The sequence below is a fragment of the Bos indicus x Bos taurus genome, chromosome 16 (assembly GCF_003369695.1).
Source record: "Bos indicus x Bos taurus breed Angus x Brahman F1 hybrid chromosome 16, Bos_hybrid_MaternalHap_v2.0, whole genome shotgun sequence".
In the NCBI taxonomy this organism is placed as follows: Eukaryota; Metazoa; Chordata; class Mammalia; order Artiodactyla; family Bovidae; genus Bos; species Bos indicus x Bos taurus.
The window spans coordinates 60,368,848-60,387,607 of record NC_040091.1 but is presented as its reverse complement, the minus strand read 5'-3'; the positions used below and the strand labels follow the sequence as shown (position 1 = coordinate 60,387,607).

General features: G+C 39.7%; 2 protein-coding genes across 5 annotated transcripts in view; one reads left to right on the top strand and one right to left on the bottom strand.

The window, feature by feature from the left end:
* The window catches only part of TOR1AIP1 (torsin 1A interacting protein 1), a 45,757-nt gene extending 30,872 nt beyond the window's left edge, over positions 1-14,885 (bottom strand). Inside the window, exons 1-4 of one of the 4 annotated variants that reach the window (XM_027565469.1) lie at positions 13,997-14,746; positions 11,535-11,612; positions 5,064-5,123; positions 3,667-3,711 (exon numbers count right to left, since the gene is read on the bottom strand). In XM_027565469.1, coding sequence (XP_027421270.1) covers positions 3,667-3,711; positions 5,064-5,123; positions 11,535-11,612; positions 13,997-14,477 — 664 coding nt within the window. In that variant the 5' untranslated portion in view covers positions 14,478-14,746. Of the gene's footprint in view, positions 1-3,666; positions 3,712-5,063; positions 5,124-11,534; positions 11,613-13,996 lie in introns of all 4 variants that reach the window. The other 3 variants (XM_027565467.1, XM_027565470.1, XM_027565468.1) reach the window with 3 other exon arrangements.
* The window catches only part of LOC113906816 (torsin-1A-interacting protein 2-like), a 44,573-nt gene continuing 39,890 nt past the window's right edge, over positions 14,078-18,760 (top strand). Inside the window, exon 1 of the mRNA XM_027565474.1 lies at positions 14,078-14,159. The gene's annotated coding sequence lies outside the window, so the exon portion shown is untranslated. The remainder of the gene's footprint in view (positions 14,160-18,760) is intronic.

Genomic DNA, 18,760 nt, shown 5'->3' with positions numbered 1-18,760 from the left:
GGCTGAGCCTCTGGAGGTAAATTTCACAACACAGTAGGGGCCCGCCATAGACTGGGTCCTGTTGAAATTTTTTAACTCTTCAGACTTGTCCACACAGAACATCCAACAATTCATTAACTGCAGTTCAGGTTTTCCTACCCTGCACTACCTCCCGCAGAGGCTTCCACTTGTGAGTCTCGGCTCCAGCAAGCTATGACTTCCTGTATTTGCCCATTTCTCCAACCTTGGGGGCAGTGATTTGACCTGTGTCATTTCCTCTCTTATGGATCTAAGAAGAGTTGTTGATTTTTCAGTTGTCAGTTTTTGACTTGTTATTAGGCTAAAGTGTTGACTTCCAAACTCCTTACATGTGGAACCTTTTAAAAAGTCTCCGTCAGTAATTTTTTGAGTAAATGAATGAATGCGGGGAAAGCTGAAAAGTGAATTCTTTCTAAAATGAGAGGTTTCAACAATACCTAAATGTAATACAGTAGCTTTGTTAAAATCACATTTATATTGAGGCATTATGTTTTATATAGTTCAAAAATTATTTGTTGTAGCAAAATTTAAGGCTGAACTGATTTTTGAATCTGTATTAATGGAAATAAAAGTATGTTGAAAATTTACATTCATTCACCAAACTATCAGAAAAAACAAATAGTACAGTAATCCCTCTTTTTTCATCCTGATAAAATATATTTCCACAATACTTTTGCAAATCTGTGTCAATTGTCTAGAGCAAATTAACTAATAATCAATCCTTCCTATACCAGGTTGCCTACAGTTCAATCTCCCTTCTTTCAGTTTATGTTAGTTATGTCAATTAGTTTTAATTAGCACAATGAAGGATTTAGAAATATTTTTAAATCAGCTTCTATAAGGGAGTTCTGCACTTACTTTTAATACTTTTAATATGAAGTATTAAATAAATCATGGATTTAATCTATTTTTGAACACTTTTAAGACTTTTAATATAGGGTCTAAAAATCCTTTCTTTAGAATTCCATGTTCCTAACAGTAAATATTTATCAGCACTATGTAAGACATAAATAATAATTTGTCAAGCAAGGCTATCATGGTAACATCATTAAAAACAAAATCAGTATTATTTTGTGCCTTATAATCCAGCAGTATTTTATGAATTAAGACACCTTAAACAATAATACATTTTATATAGTTGACACATACTCTTCACTGTAATAGGCTTTTGTCCTGGTTATATACACATTTTAAAACATAGTTCTCACTCTAGAAACCCAAGTCTACCAACTGAGAATGTCATTCTGAAAATCATTTACCACAAAATAGTTCAAGGAGCTGCAGTTACTCTGAGTGTTGTTTCTAACGTAGAAGAGTTTCTCACATTGCCTGAACTGTAAACGTAAAAGAGTGACGTTCTATTACAAGACAAACTGTAGTATTTATAACTCTCCTTCTCATTTTGCCTGTTCTGCATCCTTCAAAATTCTAATGCCATCGCCATTAAACCTTCCTGACCTCTTCCACAGAGTAGGGCTCTTCTCTACCATATGCATATACCACTATGTTAATGCTTATAACAATTTTTTTACCCAAGCGGCAAAGAATGTATAGATAAATATCCAAATACAATTTGATGATGAATCAGCAGTATCTATGACTATATAGCTTTTAATTTCATTTCCCTCTTTTGTCATTCAGCTTCCTTTATTCTAAACTTCTTGGCTGCTACATGGGGGAAGTTAAAGCATTAAAAAAAAAATTTTTTTTTTTAAAGTATTACTCTTTCCTACACACATGTGAAAACTTTCAAGACATTAGAATTCTATTTGGAGCAATAATATCCTAACCAAAAAAAGGTTATTTAAAAAAAATTACAAAGGCTGTGGCTTTTAGACAAATAGCAGTAATTAAATGTGCTATTAAGGAGATGTCATGTTTCTAACAGTTTCAACCAATTAGGAAAAGGTACTTTCAGAAGTTTAAGGTCTTTCTGTTTGTTATAAAAAACAGATCACTTAAAACCACCTCCTCTGGTGAACATCAACCATTATCTGTATCACTTCCTGTTCACTTTCTTTTGTCTGGTCAGTTTTAAAGAAAAATACAAAGTCCCAGGATATTTCTACTATAGGCTTTCTTATTCCAAGAGATTTATGGAATGTGTTGGTGTGAGGCGTGAAGGGTATTCAAGGAAATACAAACTTCATAATTGTGTTATGTCTGGGGACAAAGGCATGAAGATTCAAAAGTGAGACGATCATGCTTTTTCAAAGAGAAGACAGGAGTCACTGTGTCTCCTTTTTGTGTTGTCAGTAAAACCTAGTGTGGAATGTTCAATCTATGTGTGGACATATATCTATGTCCAGGCAGTTATTTAACTCTCTGAATTTATTCTTAAAACAAATGATAATTTAGGTGATTTGCTGTCTTTAGGTCTGCCATTAATGCAATTAGAGATGGGTAAACTTTCTCCATCAAGGACCAAATAGTAAATATTTTAGGCTTCTCTAGCCACATAAGGTCTCTGTCATATGCGTGTGTATACATATATATATTTATTCCACAAAATGTAAAAATTTTTCTTAGCTTACCGGCTGTATAAAAACAAGACCACATGTCAGGTTTTACTCAGAGGCTGTACTCTGGGGATCCCCGGTATAGATACCTTACTATTCAATGCCAATTATGCTTTGGAGAACAAGAGAGTGGCGCAGCAAGAAGAGAATAAAGAATAGTCTGGAAATATCACAAATGTTCAAGCTCCATGAACAGCCATTTTATACATTTCAAGATTTACTAGCATTACTATTGGGGAAAAAAAAAGGGGTGTCATTCTTTATTGATCTCACAGAAATTTCCTTTAAGCTGGAAAGTACTTTTTGTAAAGTTAGTTTTTATTATAAAGTACTTACAGAAATAATTTCTAAATCTAGCATAGAAAGAACAGAAAAGTATTAGATTATTTCATCTACAAGTTTGCTTCTATTTAAGACTCTATGACTTAAAAAAAAAATCCTTTTTTAAGTTTTTACATAGAGCATTTGAGAAGCTGGTAGGTAAAAGTACAAATGATAAGCTGCATACTACAAGGATCATTTTCAGTACCCAGACACTATAAATTCTGAAGTCTCTAAAAAAAATTGAGCTTAAGTGGAAGACAAATTTAAACCAAGCTGCAACTATTTATAAAGAAAAATGAAGCTTCTCTCCTTTGACTCATCTCCAAATTTAGAAAATTTGTAACTTAAGACTAAGTCCAACCACAATCAATGTAAGTTCACTTAAAGCCACAGATCTTGGTAGCTCAAGTCCTATATCAAGGCAAATCCTGAAAAGAATATAAACCACTTCAACAAACATGGCAAAGGACACAACTTACTACAGAAAAATTTCCAATTCACTTTCTAAAGCAAGAAAAAACTTAATTGGTAAGTTGTTATCTTTTTTCTCGCGATAGTGTTAACAACTGCTAATAAAAACTAAAATATAGGTTATGCATTTTCTTACGTGAACTTAATAATATAACAAAGAACATAATTTCAGAGAATAAAAACCAAGGCTATTGGTCATAAAGACACTGTCCCTCAAGCTGAAATAATGAACAAAGTAATATTTTCAAGCCAGTGACCAAATGAAAGTACTCCTGTATTCTACTGCTAATTTGAAGCCTCAAAGAGAACCTATAAGAATTAGAGATAAACAAACCTAATTCACTCATTTTAGCATTTCCATTTGTTTTGTGTGCCGAATCTGTAAGAGAGATAGCAACAAAATGATTAGTGCTTAAAAGGAAATGCATCATATGGTTCTTTACCACAGGTTCATCATCAAAACCTTAACAGATTTTTATCACTTAAAAGGACAGTCATTTATCAGAAAAAAAAAACAAAAAAACAACCTAACTCTTTTTAAAAGAGAATAACTGAGAAGTAGAAACCTCATGTGAAGGTAAATGTTTCCTTTTTTAGTTCCCACAATAAAGCACCCTTATGGGCTGGGAAACTCTAAAAATGAAGTAGATCTCTTGGAATGACATTCCTAGTTTTCTTTCATAGTCATGAAATCAATTTAAGGGCAATACTCTTCTACGGTCTTAAAGTGAAAGTTGTTCAGTCATGTCCAACTCTTTGTGACCCCATGACTATACAGTCCATGGAATTCTCCAGGCAGGATACTGGAGTGGGTAGCCTTTCCCTTCTCCAGGGGATCTTTCCATCCCAGGGATCAAACCCAGGTCTTCTGCATAGAAGGCGAATTCTTTACCAGCTGAGCCACAAGGGAAGAAATGCCGTTAAGGCAGGAAAAATTTATAGCCCTGAGCCACAAAGCCTCAGTCTTCAATTTTTTATTAGCATTATACTGGGAAGAATAAAAAGTCCCTGACATTAATTTAAAACCATTTTGCTAACAAAAAGAATCATAGCAACATACAAGGACACAACCTCTAAAAAAGAATGAAGAAATTATTTTATACACTTATATGGAAGGATGTCTCAATATATTTTAAGTAAAATCAACAGTAACAAGGTACAGAAAAGAGTAATTATTGGGCTAAAATGTGGGTTAAAAAAGACAGGAAAGGATGATTTATACATGAATTCCCTTATATCTCCATAAAATATCTCTGGAAGACTGCCTAAGAAACTGACAACACTGGTTGCTTAAGGAAACTGGGTGGACAAACAACGAAGGGAGCTGGGAGACTTTCCATCGAATATTTATAGAAATTTTGAATTTTGAACTATATAAATACATGTTCCTGCTGCTGCTAAGTCGCTTCAGTCATGTCCGACTCTGTGCGACCCCATAGACGGCAGCCCACAAGGCTCCCCCGTCCCTGGGATTCTCCAGGCAAGAACACTGGAGTGGGTTGCCATTTCCTTCTCCAATGCGTGAAAGTGAAAAGTGAAAGTGAAGTCGCTTCAGTCATGTCTGACTCTTAGTGACCCCATGGACTGCAGCCTACCAGGCTCCTCCATCCATGGGATTTTCCAGGCAAGAGTACTGGAGTGGGGTGCCATTGCCTTCTCCAATAAATACATGTTAAGTACCCTATTTAAAAATATGAGAAAGCTGAACCAACAGACAAAACAATCTCTTACCAGATCTTGAGCTTCTTAGAGGAGGTCTACGCAGGCTGATTAGAGGATCTTCACTCATCACTAATATGGGAAGAGAAAAAAATAAAATACATATATAAAATTCGAACATATTCGATTTATTATACAATCACCTATTTAGGCAGCAAAGTTTTTTTCTGAGCTCTCCATTATGCTAAGTATGGGAATACAATAATGAACTAGAGAAAGGTTTGCTGCCATGAAAAACATATGGGTTTGATGTAAAATTTGGCAGTTTTTCTCACCAGACCATATTTGTATAAAAAGAAAGGAACATCAAATAAAACTTCTAAATGTCTCAATTAAGAACCAAAATCTGTACCGTAGCACCAACTCAATTATCTATTCCATTGTGGCATACCCTCACTGTGGATTATTTATGTTAAACTTTGATTTGAAGGTTAACTTCCTAAGAGATAATACATTCCCTCCAATTATTTAACCCTGTGTGTTTCAGCAAATACAAGCTCTAATTTAAAAAAATATGTTATCGTTAGCCATAATTTATTTCAGACTGTCTACAGTTCAATGGCACAGGGTTAATGAGGAAGCCAATCCCATTAAATAATAAGTTAATGTTGGCCTAGAAATCCAAGGTGTATGTCCTCAAAGAGCCTCGCACAACATAATATAAAACCCAATCTATATTTAAATTTGGATTATATTACACTTAGTTTCATTTGTATCTATAAAAAAAGCAGTATGTTTGGCTTTGCGTGAGAAGTGCAAAAACCATGCTCTGAACCAGCTATCACTGACCCCTCTCCACTATATTGGCTGCCTATGTTTGTTCTCATAAAACTGACTTAACCCCATTTCCTCTTCACAGTATCAAGAAGAGAAATCCTGAAGGGACATCCATTTATTTGTTCTAAAAATACTTATTGAGCATGTTTTTGTACATTTTAAAGACAGAGATATAGAGAAGTACTTAAGTTGATTTTATGTAGCTCGAAAGGCAGAATTAAGATCAAGAGAAATTTACAGCAAAGTAGCTTTTAGTTCAACGGTAAAAACAAAAGCAACCAAATTATTAGTGCTGTCTCCAAAACAGAACTGATGGCGAGGGAGTGATTTCCACATCACTGCAGATGATCAACAATGCATGAATGGATGTTAACAGAGGGACACCTACACTGATAGAAACTCTGAGTACATGACTCTCCTAAACCTTCCAGCTCTAAGATTCTATGCAATGTATCAGTTGTTAGCATTCTACATAACACATATTTAGAACTTACATAAATAGCTTTAAAAAGAAATACCACATATGTCCGTTACTCTTATTATTACAATGACTTTCCTCTTTTTTTCCCCCTATATTCCCATCCTTTGCAGGTTTAATTAAAACCTAAAACTCAACTTTAATCTATAGATACCAATTACTATTTCAGACCCCATCTTTTCATTTAAGCTTTTCTTGTATGCTCTACCAAATACATAGCCCTATGTAAGAGGGGTTGAAGGACAGAGAGTAGCAGAGAGGGGTATTAGGGAATAAAATAACAAGGATTCTTCTTTCGTAGCAATCTCCTTCCCTTGTTTGCTGCTCTTGCTCACCACTGCACCCCCAGAATCTAGCAACGGAACTAGTATACAGTAGGTGCTCAATAAACATCTGGAGAATGAATGAATTCTGTAATTACAGCAGTCAGAGAATCAAATGTTCATGACGAAATGTTGTTTAGTCACTCGGTCATGTCTGACTCTTCTGCAACCCCATGCAACTAGATGGAGCGCACCAGGCTCCTGTGTTCATGGGATTTCCCAGGCAGGAATACTGCAGTGGGTAGCCATTCCCTTCTCCAGGGGTTCTTCCCAACCCAGGGATCGAACCCAGGTCTCTCACAGTGCAGGTGGATTCTTAAATCAGCTGAGCCACCAGGGAAGTCCCTTGGTATAGGTCATCATTTTTAAGGACATTTTTGGATAAAGTTTTGTCAGACCACACCAGTGGTCCTACATACAATTACACCACGATTTTGAACACCAGAGTTGAATTGAAAGTCTGTGATTCTACAAGGAGGAGGAAGAGCCTATATATTTTTTTTAACTGAAGTACAGTTGATTTACAATGTTGTATTATTAAGTTTCTGGTGTATAGTAAAATGGTTCAGTTCTATGCTGCTGCTGCTGCTAAGTCGCTTCAGTCATGTCCGACTCTGTGCGACCCTATAGACGGCAGCCCATCAGGCTCCCCTGTCCCTGGGATTCTCCAGGCAAGAACACTGGAGTGGGATGTCATTTCCTTCTCCTCAGTTCTATATATATATATATATTCTTTTTCATATTCTTTTCTATTATGGTTTATTACAGGATATTGAATACAGTTTCCTGCGTTATACTGTAGAATTTTGTTGTTTATCTATTTTATATATAGTAGTTTATATCTGCTAATCCCAAACTCCTAACTTATTCTTCCTCTACCCTCCTGCCCCTGTGGTAACTGTAAGTCTGTGAATCTGTTTCCGTTTTGTAAATAAGTTTGTTTGTATCATATTTTAGATTCTATGTACAAGTGATACTATATATACGTCTTTCTCTTTCTGACTTATTTCACTTTAATATGATAACCTCTAGGTCCTTCTATGTTGCTGCAAATGGCAGTATTTCATTCATTTTTATGACTATTATTCCATTTTGCACATGTGTGTGTATACATACACACACACACATACACACACACACACACACACACACACACACACACACACACACACACCACTTTCACGTCTTTATTCCATTCATCTGTTGATGGACATTTAGGTGGCTTCCATGTCTTGGCTATTGTAAACAGTGCTGCTAAGAACCTGTGGGTGCATGTATATTTCTGAATTAAGAGTTTTCTCCTAGTATATGCCCAGGAGTGGGACTGCAGGATTATATGGCAACTCTATTTTTAGGTTTAAGCAACCTCCTAGTGTTTTCCATAGTGGTTGTACCAATTAATATTCCCTCAAACAAGGAAGGGCCTATCTTAAACTTGTACTTAAAGTAGTTTTCCATCAAACTGACTCCTGTTTAAGTAATTCCTCTGCTAGACAGACTTTCAATTCAGTTCAGTTGCTCATTTGTGTCCTACTCTTTACATGGACTGCAGCAAGCCAGGCTTTCCTAACCATCACTAACTCCCGGAGCTTGCTCAAACTCATGCCCACAGAGTTGGTGATGCCATCCAACCATCTCATCCTCTGTCATCCAATTCTCCTCCTGCCTTCAATCTTTCCCAGCATCAGGGTCTTTTCCAATAAATCAGTTATTCACATCAGGTAGCCAAAGTTCTCGAGTTTCAGCTTCAGCATCAGTCCTTCCAATGAATATTCAGTACTTTACAAAGCTTGTAAAGACGGACTTTACAAGCGTTCATTTAATGACTTTCCTAAACATTCTCCTTTTTTAAGAGGAATGACAGAGGAGCAAGACAAGTAGTAGATATAGTATGATTTTTAAAAGCACCTTTTATAGTAAAAGAACCCAGAGTATCTCAAATCTCCCCAAAATGCACATATCTTTATGTCTAGTTATATTGTAGCACAATATATTCCAGGTAATATGTGCATGAGTTCCATCAATCTACCATCTACATTGGGAAATGTTTTGTCTTTTGCATTATCAACCATAGCATGAGCTTTGTCAGAAAAAGAAATGCTTAAGCAAAATTTTATGAACTTCACACTGCCTGCAAAGTGCCGTGAGGGAAAAAAAAACCCCCACCTTATAGCCATATGTTTTACTGTATACTAAGTGATTTTGCAAGTATTGTTTCACTTTTGCAGTGAGCTTGTGAGTTAGGACACGTTAAGTCATACAGATAAAGGCCTGAGGGTCAACATGGCTAGCTAATATGACCAAGGTCCAGTGCTCTTTGCACAACATTACGCAGCCATGTACCTCAATAGCAGTCCTAAAATACAAGCTTAATGTGAACCCCAAAAGACTGTACGAGACATTCTATTGTTTAATAGTTTTATAATGGTCTGTATGGTCTATAGGCTGGTGCTCAACTGTCTTCATTGTATCAATTTACTTAACCCCATAAATTTTATAAATTTATTGTAGATATTATTTATTTTTGCTGTAGATTTTAAAAATGAGAAACTTTTGCTTTTCTAGGCATAAGCGTCATGTAATTGAAGCTACTGTAAATAAAATTTCAAGAATATAGTTTTCTCAAATGGCCTGAAAAATGTGATTATAGAGCCTATCACTCAAAGCATTTTTCTAAAATAGTTTCTAATCTTAACACAGGAACACAGGCTGTTCAAGGAATTAAGCATAAAGGGTGTGTTATTTGGAATTGATCCTTAACCAGATATTTATTTACGCTAAACAGAATAGTTTAAACTACAAAGCAAAATCTTATTAGCAGGAATGGGTAAGGAAGTAAGTCAGGATTTGGGTTAAAAAAAAAAAAAGCCACGGATGATCAGTTTCAATAGCTACAGTCATTATTATTGTGGATTTCCTAATATCAAGAAAAGCAAACTGAAAATAAACAGAACCAAAAAGCAAAGGATACTATGCATTAATAACTGAACTTAATCCTTTCCCTTGCTTTTCAAAATAAGTTTTAAAATGGCTACTATCGTCACCCTGTTTATTCAACTTATATGCAGAGTACATCATGAGAAACGCTGGACTGGAAGAAACACAAGCTGGAATCAAGATTGCCGGGAGGAATATCAATAACCTCAGATATGCAGATGACACCACCCTTATGGCAGAAAGTGAAGAGGAACTAAAAAGCCTCTTGATGAAAGTAAAAGAGGAGAGTGAAAAAGTTGGCTTAAAGCTCAACATTTAGAAAACTAAGATCATGGCATCCGGTCCCATCACTTCATGGGAAATAGATGGGGAAACAGTGGAAAAACAGTGTCAGACTTTATTTTTCCGGGCTCCAAAATCACTGCAGATGGTGACTGCAGCCGGTGACTGCAGCCATGAAATTAAAAGATGCTTACTCCTTGGAAGGAAAGTTATGACCAACCTAGATAGCATATTCAAAAGCAGAGACATTACTTTGCCAACAAAGGTTCGTCTAGTCAAGGCTATGGTTTTTCTTGTGGTCATGTATGGATGTGAGAGTTGGACTGTGAAGAAGGCTGAGCACCGAAGAATTGATGCTTTTGAACTGTGGTGTTGGAGAAGACTCTTGAGAGTCCCTTGGACTGCAAGGAGATCCAACCAGTCCATTCTGAAGGAAATCAGCCCTGGGATTTCTTTGGAAGGAACGATGCTAAAGCTGAAACTCCAGTACTTTGGCCACCTCATGCGAAGAGTTGACTCATTGGAAAAAACTCTGATGCTGGGAGGGATTGGGGGCAAGAGGAGAAGGGGAAGACAGAGGATGAGATGGCTGGATGGCATCACTGACTCGATGGACGTGAGTCTGAGTGAACTCTGGGAGTTGGTGATGGACAGGGAGGCCTGGTGTGCTGCGATTCATGGGGTCACAGAGAGTCGGATACGACTGAGTGACTGATCTGATCTGATCTGACTATCAAATGTAGCCTAATGCCACTTGATACTAAGATGCAAACAGTTCTATACTTTAACATCTCTAAAATTGGGATATATTATACAATCTAAGGCACATTACCCTTAACTGGCAGCATTTCTTCCTCCTAAGTGAAAGTGAAAGACGCTCAGTTGTGTTCAACTCTTTGTGACCAATGGACTATACAGTCCATAGAATTCTCTAGGCCAGAATACTGGAGTGGGTAGCCTTTCCCTTCTCCAGGGGATCTTCCCAAACCAGGGTTAGAACCCAGGTCTCCTGCATTGCAGGCAGATTCTTTACCAGCTGAGCCACAGGGAAACCCAAGAATACTGGAATGGGTAGCCTATCCCTCCTCCAGCAGATCTTCCCGACCCAGGAATCAAACCGGGTCTCCTGCATTGCAAGCGGATTCTCTACCAACTGAGCTATCAGAGAAGCCCAAGAAGAGGATGTATCTTACAACTGATGAGATCCTAGATTTAATAAAATATAGTATCAAATTGAGATTGATTATATTGTATCATGATTTTACTATGCAGACCATTTAATCCATTTTACATGACACTTATTCATTCAACACTTAACAAGCTTTACTGAGCAGCTAATTATTCCATGGGAGAGTGACAGTGAGGTACTTGGGGCAAGTGAAGGGGCTTTGGAGAAGACAAGCCTAGGTCTGAATTTGGCTCAGTTACAAAGCAAGCAATCTTAAGAGAAAAGTCAGCTACTCTGAGCTCCAGTTTCCTCACCAAAAAAGTGGGTACATCTATCCTGACAAATGCTACTATTTAACAATTTAACAACCTAAAAATAAGATTCACTGAAACTTTGAATGAGGTATGATTTGGGACCCCTGATTGACCCAATAATCCAATAACCCAATAATTATAGGCTATAATCTATACATAAAAAAAGCTGACAGGTTAGAAAAAAACAAACTCAACTCTTCTTACCTGGAGTCTCTTGTGTTCTCCTGATAGCTTTCTTTGTGACCGTTTGGCTTAAAACAGTTTGTGAAGGTGGTTCATCCTCTAAAGAATAGACATAACAATTGTAAAATTCACAATATGCAAAGTGAGTAGAGATTATGTATATTAACAGCAATATATAAATAGAAACGCAAATAATTCATTCTGTTATGAAAACTTGGTCTCTCTGTGCACGGGTGCCACATCAAATCCCAGAGACAGAGTTGTGAGTGAAGCAGAAAAGGATAGCTTTACTACTTTGCCAGGCAAAGGGAGACACACAGGCTTCTGCCTTGAAAAACTACGTGTCCCATCCCCGGAGGACTTCACGAGTGTTTTTATAAGTGGGTCAAAGGTGGGGTGTCTGACAAGATACGGGTGTGAGCAGGGTCTGCACTCCCTTACTCTCATCTCAGGTGGTCAGTCTCCTAATCCTGATGATTAATCTGGGCCTTTTAATCTTGCATCAGGTGACTTCTTGGTTGTTCTTCCCTTGATTAGCAACTGTTGGAACCTGCCATTTGGAACTCAGAGAAGGTCATAATGGCTGGCGTACTGCCTCCAAACAATGGGGAGACTCACAGGGGCCCACTCAGTTTCAATCCCTTCAGAAATGTGTAATTAAGGGGTTCCCTGGTGACTCAGTGGTAAAGAATCTGCCTGCCAATGCAGAAGACTCGGGTTTGACCCCTGGGTAGGGAAGATCCTCTAGAGAAGGAAATAGCAACCCATTCCAGTATTCTTGCCTGGGAAATCCCATGGACAGAAGAGCCTAGTGCATTACAGTCCATAGGGTGGCAAAAAGAGTCAGACACGACTTAGGGGACACTAAACAACAAAAAATTAGGTTTACTAAAACTTGGGAATTGAACTAGTAAGAGCTACTCTTTAGGACAACATAAAAATAAACTACTCACCAATGATGCTTTACAAAATAAATATAGAAATATTACTCTAGAAAATTTAAAAGATGGACTAAACAGGAAGACTGAAAAACGTGTAGATTCTCATAGATTTACTAAAAATAGAAGTAAATCCTTTGTGTGTTAAAAAAAAAAAAAAAAAACTAGCTTATACAATTGCACCGGCCTGTGTGGAAGAGTCAATACAACTTAGCATATTCCCTTTGCCTTCCAAAGCATTCTTCTAGCTATTGGAGATATAGAAAGAAGATCAACACTGAAATATAACATGGTCCCTCAAATATATATGTAGGATCTTTGTCTTCACAAGTTTATAACCTTAAGAGAGAGATAAAACATGTATAGGGGTTAAACGGTCTTGCATTGCTACTCCCAACAGTAACTCACATATCTTTAACATAATTTCCAAAATCATCAACACTTCTGTGTCCACATTTTAGGCATCAGCAGGCAATGTGCAGTCTATTACCCAGCTCTAAATTGAAAATCCACCTCCTCTTCATCGTATCCACCAATGGTCTATCACCAACTACGTAATCCCATTATGATTCAAACCCCTTGGTTTTACCTCATAGGTGCCCTACCTGGAGCCAACATGAAACTCCATCTGTGACTCAGTGTTAGATGGGGAAGAAGGGGCAGTGTGGCAAAGGATGCATTACCGGCGTTGATTCATCTGTGCCTTTTCTAAGACTACACAATCACTTTCTCAGTAACCCTGTGGCCCATTTAGATGAAAACTAATTAAAGTCTTGCTTTGTCACGCTACTACTTAACTACTGAGGTTACACTGACGGTCCCCAATATGCGAATTTCTGGCAGAGACCACCACACTAGAGAAAGATCGATCAGTTCAAGTTTATCACACACTGGGAAGCTTCAGGTTCAGGATGACTGCCTTGACCCCATTTCAGTGTAAACATGTGGGTGGGATCTCAAATCAATTCATCAACTACGCTAGTCCTCAAAACGGCCACTCACGAAATTCCCCTTCCTTTCTCCCCACCTGGATAGTGACCGGGAAAGACTGGAAGGTTAGAGGAGGACCAAAAATCTCATTGAAGGACTTCTGGTCTCGGAGTTAAAGGAGGAAATGGAAGTGGCTTAGGCAGAAACATCCGCAGGGTAGAGAGAACCAATTTGAAACCGATGTGAAACTGAACTCTGAGTGATTCAGTGTCCTGCCTTTTGCCTAACTCGCCGCCCCGAAGTGCAGGCCTGCAGAAAACAGGCAATTTCCTGACACCTCTAAATTGATGCCCAGGGAAGCACGCGGCTCCTCGACTCTGCTCAGGTCACTACGCACGACCGCCTTTCCTTCCGGCCCCCCCCGCCCTGCCACTTTCCCGCCAGCCGACGGGGCGGCCCGGAGGAGGGGGCTCACGTCCATCCCGGAGAAGCTCAGAGGGGATGAGCTCAAGGCAGGCACACGCCCGCCCAGGGAGCGCACACCCTTCACGCGTACCCGCCCACGGCACTCCCTCCCTGACTCGCGGCTGACACTGTTACCTCCGACTGTCTCACCTTCGGATGAATGGGAGTCCCGTAATCCTCTTCTGGTCGTAACCGGAGAGGGTCGTAGCGGAGGCGGCGGCGAGTGCGGCTGCTGCTGGAGGAGAGCGGCTCTCCGCGTCTGCATCTCCTCGGCTTCGTGGAGTCGGGGCTGCCTTCGCTGCCGAGACCGAAGGTAATAGGCGCTTTCTCTCACTTCCTCTTTCGCCGAATCGGGACGGAACCCTTCTAGCGGAATCTGTCTTCCCACCCGGGCCTTTTCTTTGGCCGCCCGGGGCTCGAAGTCGCCGTACACTTCGGGCGGCTCTTCTGAGAACCTCACTTCCCGCCGGCCGTGGCGCGACGGCGTAGGAGTTCCGTACGCAGGCACGTCACCGCTGCCGCCATTTTGAGGGGCGAGTCGGGGCCTTCCCTCCCGTAGCGGAGCCCTGGGCGTGACGTACAGCGCCCATCCTTCTCTCTCCGGCTCCGCCCGCTGCCCCTCGCCTGCCATAGTTGTTGACGTAGCTTGAGTCGATCGCGAAGGTGTTTTGCGGTGCCCTTAAGAGTCTCCTGCCGTTGGTGGCGATCGTTTTTCGGGAGTGAAGGGCGGTGGTGTCGGCGGTCAGGGAGGCAGTTGAGCGTCGCCGGGGCTGCCGCCTGCGTCGTCGCTGCTGTGCTGCAAACCGGCCTCTGGGCCCATGGTGTGCTCCGAGGGCTGTGGGAGAGGCAGTGCCTGTGCTGGGTCAGCTGCCGCGGGTCACTCCCGCCTCCTGGCTGAAGGCACTAAAGAGGAGGAGAAGAGCGAGGAGGCGTCGCTGTCCTCGGCCTTCGGGGAGGGAGGGAGGGAAGACGGAGAAGGGACAAGTGGCTGGGCAAATTGCCGGTCCACAGTCCAGCTGCTCCTGGCAACTGCTGCCTGCTCGCAAGAGGCGCTGGGTCGGGCCCCCAGCACAGCGTAGCTGGGAAAGGCGGAGTGAAACGCGGGTGGAGGTTTCGCTCCTCAGCCCCAGGCTGTTGCGCAGTTTTCCCGCAGCCTTTTTGATCGACTCCTGCCTTCGCCGTACCTTTCCAAGTGTCGCTTTGCAGGGCTGATAAGACATATGCGCAGGTGTCATCTTTCCCTGGAGAAAATTTTAGTTTCAAGTTCCTTGGGAAGGCAGTTTACCAGTTTTAGGTTTTAAAAGTCTCGTTGAGTGTACGAAATCGCATCTACAGGCTTACTTGGGTGGATTTCCATTTACAAAACGTACGCAGCAACCAGTATTACTCCTGATTTCGTATAAAGGCTGTACTTCAGCAACACTGTTCAGAGACTTTGTTAGTGCTGTGTTATGGACAGTGAGAAATCAACAAATACTTTGATTAAAGACAGCACTGTAATTTTCAGTTGTGATCCATTATTTTCACTTTGATTCTGAGCATGACTTGATACACTGCATTTGATACAGGGTTTTTTCTGCGTTTAGTTTACTGAATAAGAAAGCATGACAAAGCCATTTGTTTCACTTCTGTGTGGAAAATCTGCAAATATCTAAAGTTAGACACACTGAGGGAATGTTATTGAAAAATCGGTTAATCTTGCCTTCACATACACACAGCCTTCTCGGACGATTTTCTATAATTGATTTTAGTGACTAGACTTAAAAATTTGCAGTTTGGATAGCAGTTACAGTGAATGGGCCTGAAAATTTTGAAGTGAAGTGAAAGTCGCTCAGTCAAGTCCGACTCTTTGGGACCCCATGGTGTACAGTCCGTGGAATTCTCCAGGCCAGAGTACTAGTCTTTCCCTTCTCCAGGGGATCTTCCCAATCAGGATTCGAACCTAGGTCTCCCGTATTGTGGGCATATTCTTTACCAGCTGAGCCACAAAGGTGTTTACTCTTTCAAGTATTTAAAATCACTTTAGAATGTTTTTGAGCAACTCATTGTCCAAACTGGGTACATATTTCATTTTAATGAAATCTTAATGATGTCGTGTTTTCACTAATAGTCCATAAATTTGGTCACAGACCCGAGTAATTACATGCTTTAGAATCACCTAGGTTTTTGCTTGATGGAAGCTCTCGTTTAGTTTTCTGTTTTGTTTTTTTTTTAATTATATACAATATAGCCAAAGAAACTAAAGGAATAGCAACATGAGAGATGCTACTTTTTAAAGAATCTTTTATCTTAGGGAAAATTAAAAGCATGTTCTCCCTTGTCAGCCTGAGTTAGTATATTTGGAAAATTTGTGAGAATTTTCTCTGACAAAATGCTGAGAAGTGTTGATACTTGATTAATATCTGGCTTTTACTGGTTTTAACTAGTGCTTTATAAGGTACCTATTATATTACTCTATTAATATGTAACAGGAAAAGTACTGTAATAGATGAAAAGATATAATAGATTCAAGGATATAATAAAGGATATAATAGATTAAAGGATATAAAACTATACAAGTAGTATTAATAAAATTCATATTATAGTGATAATATTGATACAAATATTAAGCTCTTTAAAACAGTTATGAGGACAGTTAACTTTATAGAAACTTGGATACAGATTGTTAAACAGATTTGGGGGGATGTATTAAAAAGACAGGAGATTCAATACATTAGTACATGTATTGTTGCTGCTAATTTGCTTCAGTCCTGTCCCAGACTGCAGGCCCACAGACTGTACCCCACCAGGTCCTCTGTCCATGGGATTCTCCAGGCAAGAATACTGGAGTGGGTTGCCATGCCCTCCTCCAGGGAATCTTCCCGACCCAGGGATTGAAGCTGCATGTCTATGTCTCCTGCATTGGCAGGCAGGTTCTTTACCACTAGCACCACCTGTGTCATCTTGTAATTAAAAATGCTTGAAGAACTTAGGAATGGTTTTCAAAATCATGAGCTTACGCAGGATCAGAGGAATAGTAACTTTAGCATTAAAACATACATTTTTTTAGGGTTTTCCCTCTTTTGTCTAGGTAATAAGGGTACATAATCCTAGCTCTGCCATACGTGCCTCCCACACTTAGCAACCTGACAAATAACCAACTTTCCTTACCAACTGTGAGGTAAAGCTAAACCCTTGTCGAACCAGATATTCTGCTGTAGATGTTTTCCAAACCCAAGGGTGGCACAAAAGAAGTGACATAGAGACGGTAGACTGCACTAATATCATAAGGGAACTGCTGGACTGCTAATACCGAGAGGAAGCATGAACTCTGAATGTTAAACAGTTATTGTGGGAGTTTGAGATCTGTGGAGGAATTCAATGAATCGAAAGAGAACAAGAGAAGAAATGATTAGAACAAAGAATGCTATGCTATGCTATGCTAAGTCACTTCAGTTGTGTCCGACTCTGTGCGACCCCATAGACGGCAGCCCACCAGGCTCCCCCGTCCCTGGGATTCTCCAGGCAACAACACTGGAGTGGGCTGCCATTTCCTTCTCCAGTGCATGAAAGTGAAAAGTGAAAGTGAAGTCACTCAGTGTCCAATTGTTATCGAGTGTCCGACTGTCAGCGACCCCATGGATTGCAGCCTAACAGGCTCCTCAGTCCATGGGATTTTCCAAGCAAGAGTACTGGAATGGGGTGCCATTGCCTTCTCCGAGAACAAAGAATAGACTCATTAATTCATGTATTTATTAAACGTCTGTGTTGAAACAGAATAGATACTTAATAAATATATGAATTCAATTAAGAGTATTTTTCACCCTGAGGGAATTTGCCATATATTAGGGAAGACAGATATATACAAAATTATAATGCCAATTATATATTGGCATTAATTTAAATACCTATTAGGCCTCAGTCTAGAAATCTAATGTTCTTGACACTGGATTTCTAAGTAAAGCAGCTATTTTAATAAGATAATTTTTGTACATGAGTTTTTTGTTTGCTGTTCTGTTGCTAAGTCATGTCTGACTCTTTGCAACCCCATGGACTCCAGCAGCCAGGCTCCTCTGTCCTCCACTGTCTCCTGGAGTGTTTAGTTCAGGGTAAGCAGAAATCCTGTTATGTAGTGAGAAAGCATTTATCAATTCATTGTACATAGTGTTCACAGTTTTGGTCAGAAGAATAACTGTGGGGTTATATCTTAGTAGAAAAAGGTAACATTGTTATTTTTAATAAAAAGATTAAAATATTAAATAAGAGGAAGTAAAGACATAATAGCCAGCTGCATTTATTCCCCATTCTCACAAGTAATAGAAAAAATATTTTGAAGACAATATAAATGAAAATGTCTTGCTGGAAATGAAGTGACAACAATAAATGGCCTTCCACTTATTCTTTGTTAAATTCGAAATTGCAATTAAACATCTAAAAATGTTCCCAAATCCTGCAACTTCTGCCAAAAAAGGATGATTGAAGACACCAAAAAAATAAGTTATTTACATGAAGAATCATTAACCCAATAAAATTTTGAGCTTGTGCTATGTACTGCTGTCGCTACTGCTGCTAAGTCACTTCAGTCGTGTCCGACTTTGTGTGACCCCATAGACGGCAGCCCACCAGGCTCCCCTGTCCCTGGGATTCTCCAGGCAAGAACACTGGGGTGGGTTGCCATTTCCTTCTCCAGTGCATGAAAATGAAAAGTGAAAGGGAAGTCGCTCAGTGTCGCGTGCGACTCTTCGAGACCCCATGGACTGCAGCCCACCAGGCTCCTCCGTCCATGGGATTTTCCGGGCAAGAGTACTGGAGTGGGGTGCCATTGCCTTCTCCGGTGCTGTGTACTAGGTAAACTCTATTCTAGGTGCTGGGGATATAGCAGAGAAGACTAGACCAAAGACAACCCTCTTTTCTTTCTAGGATTGTATATTCTAT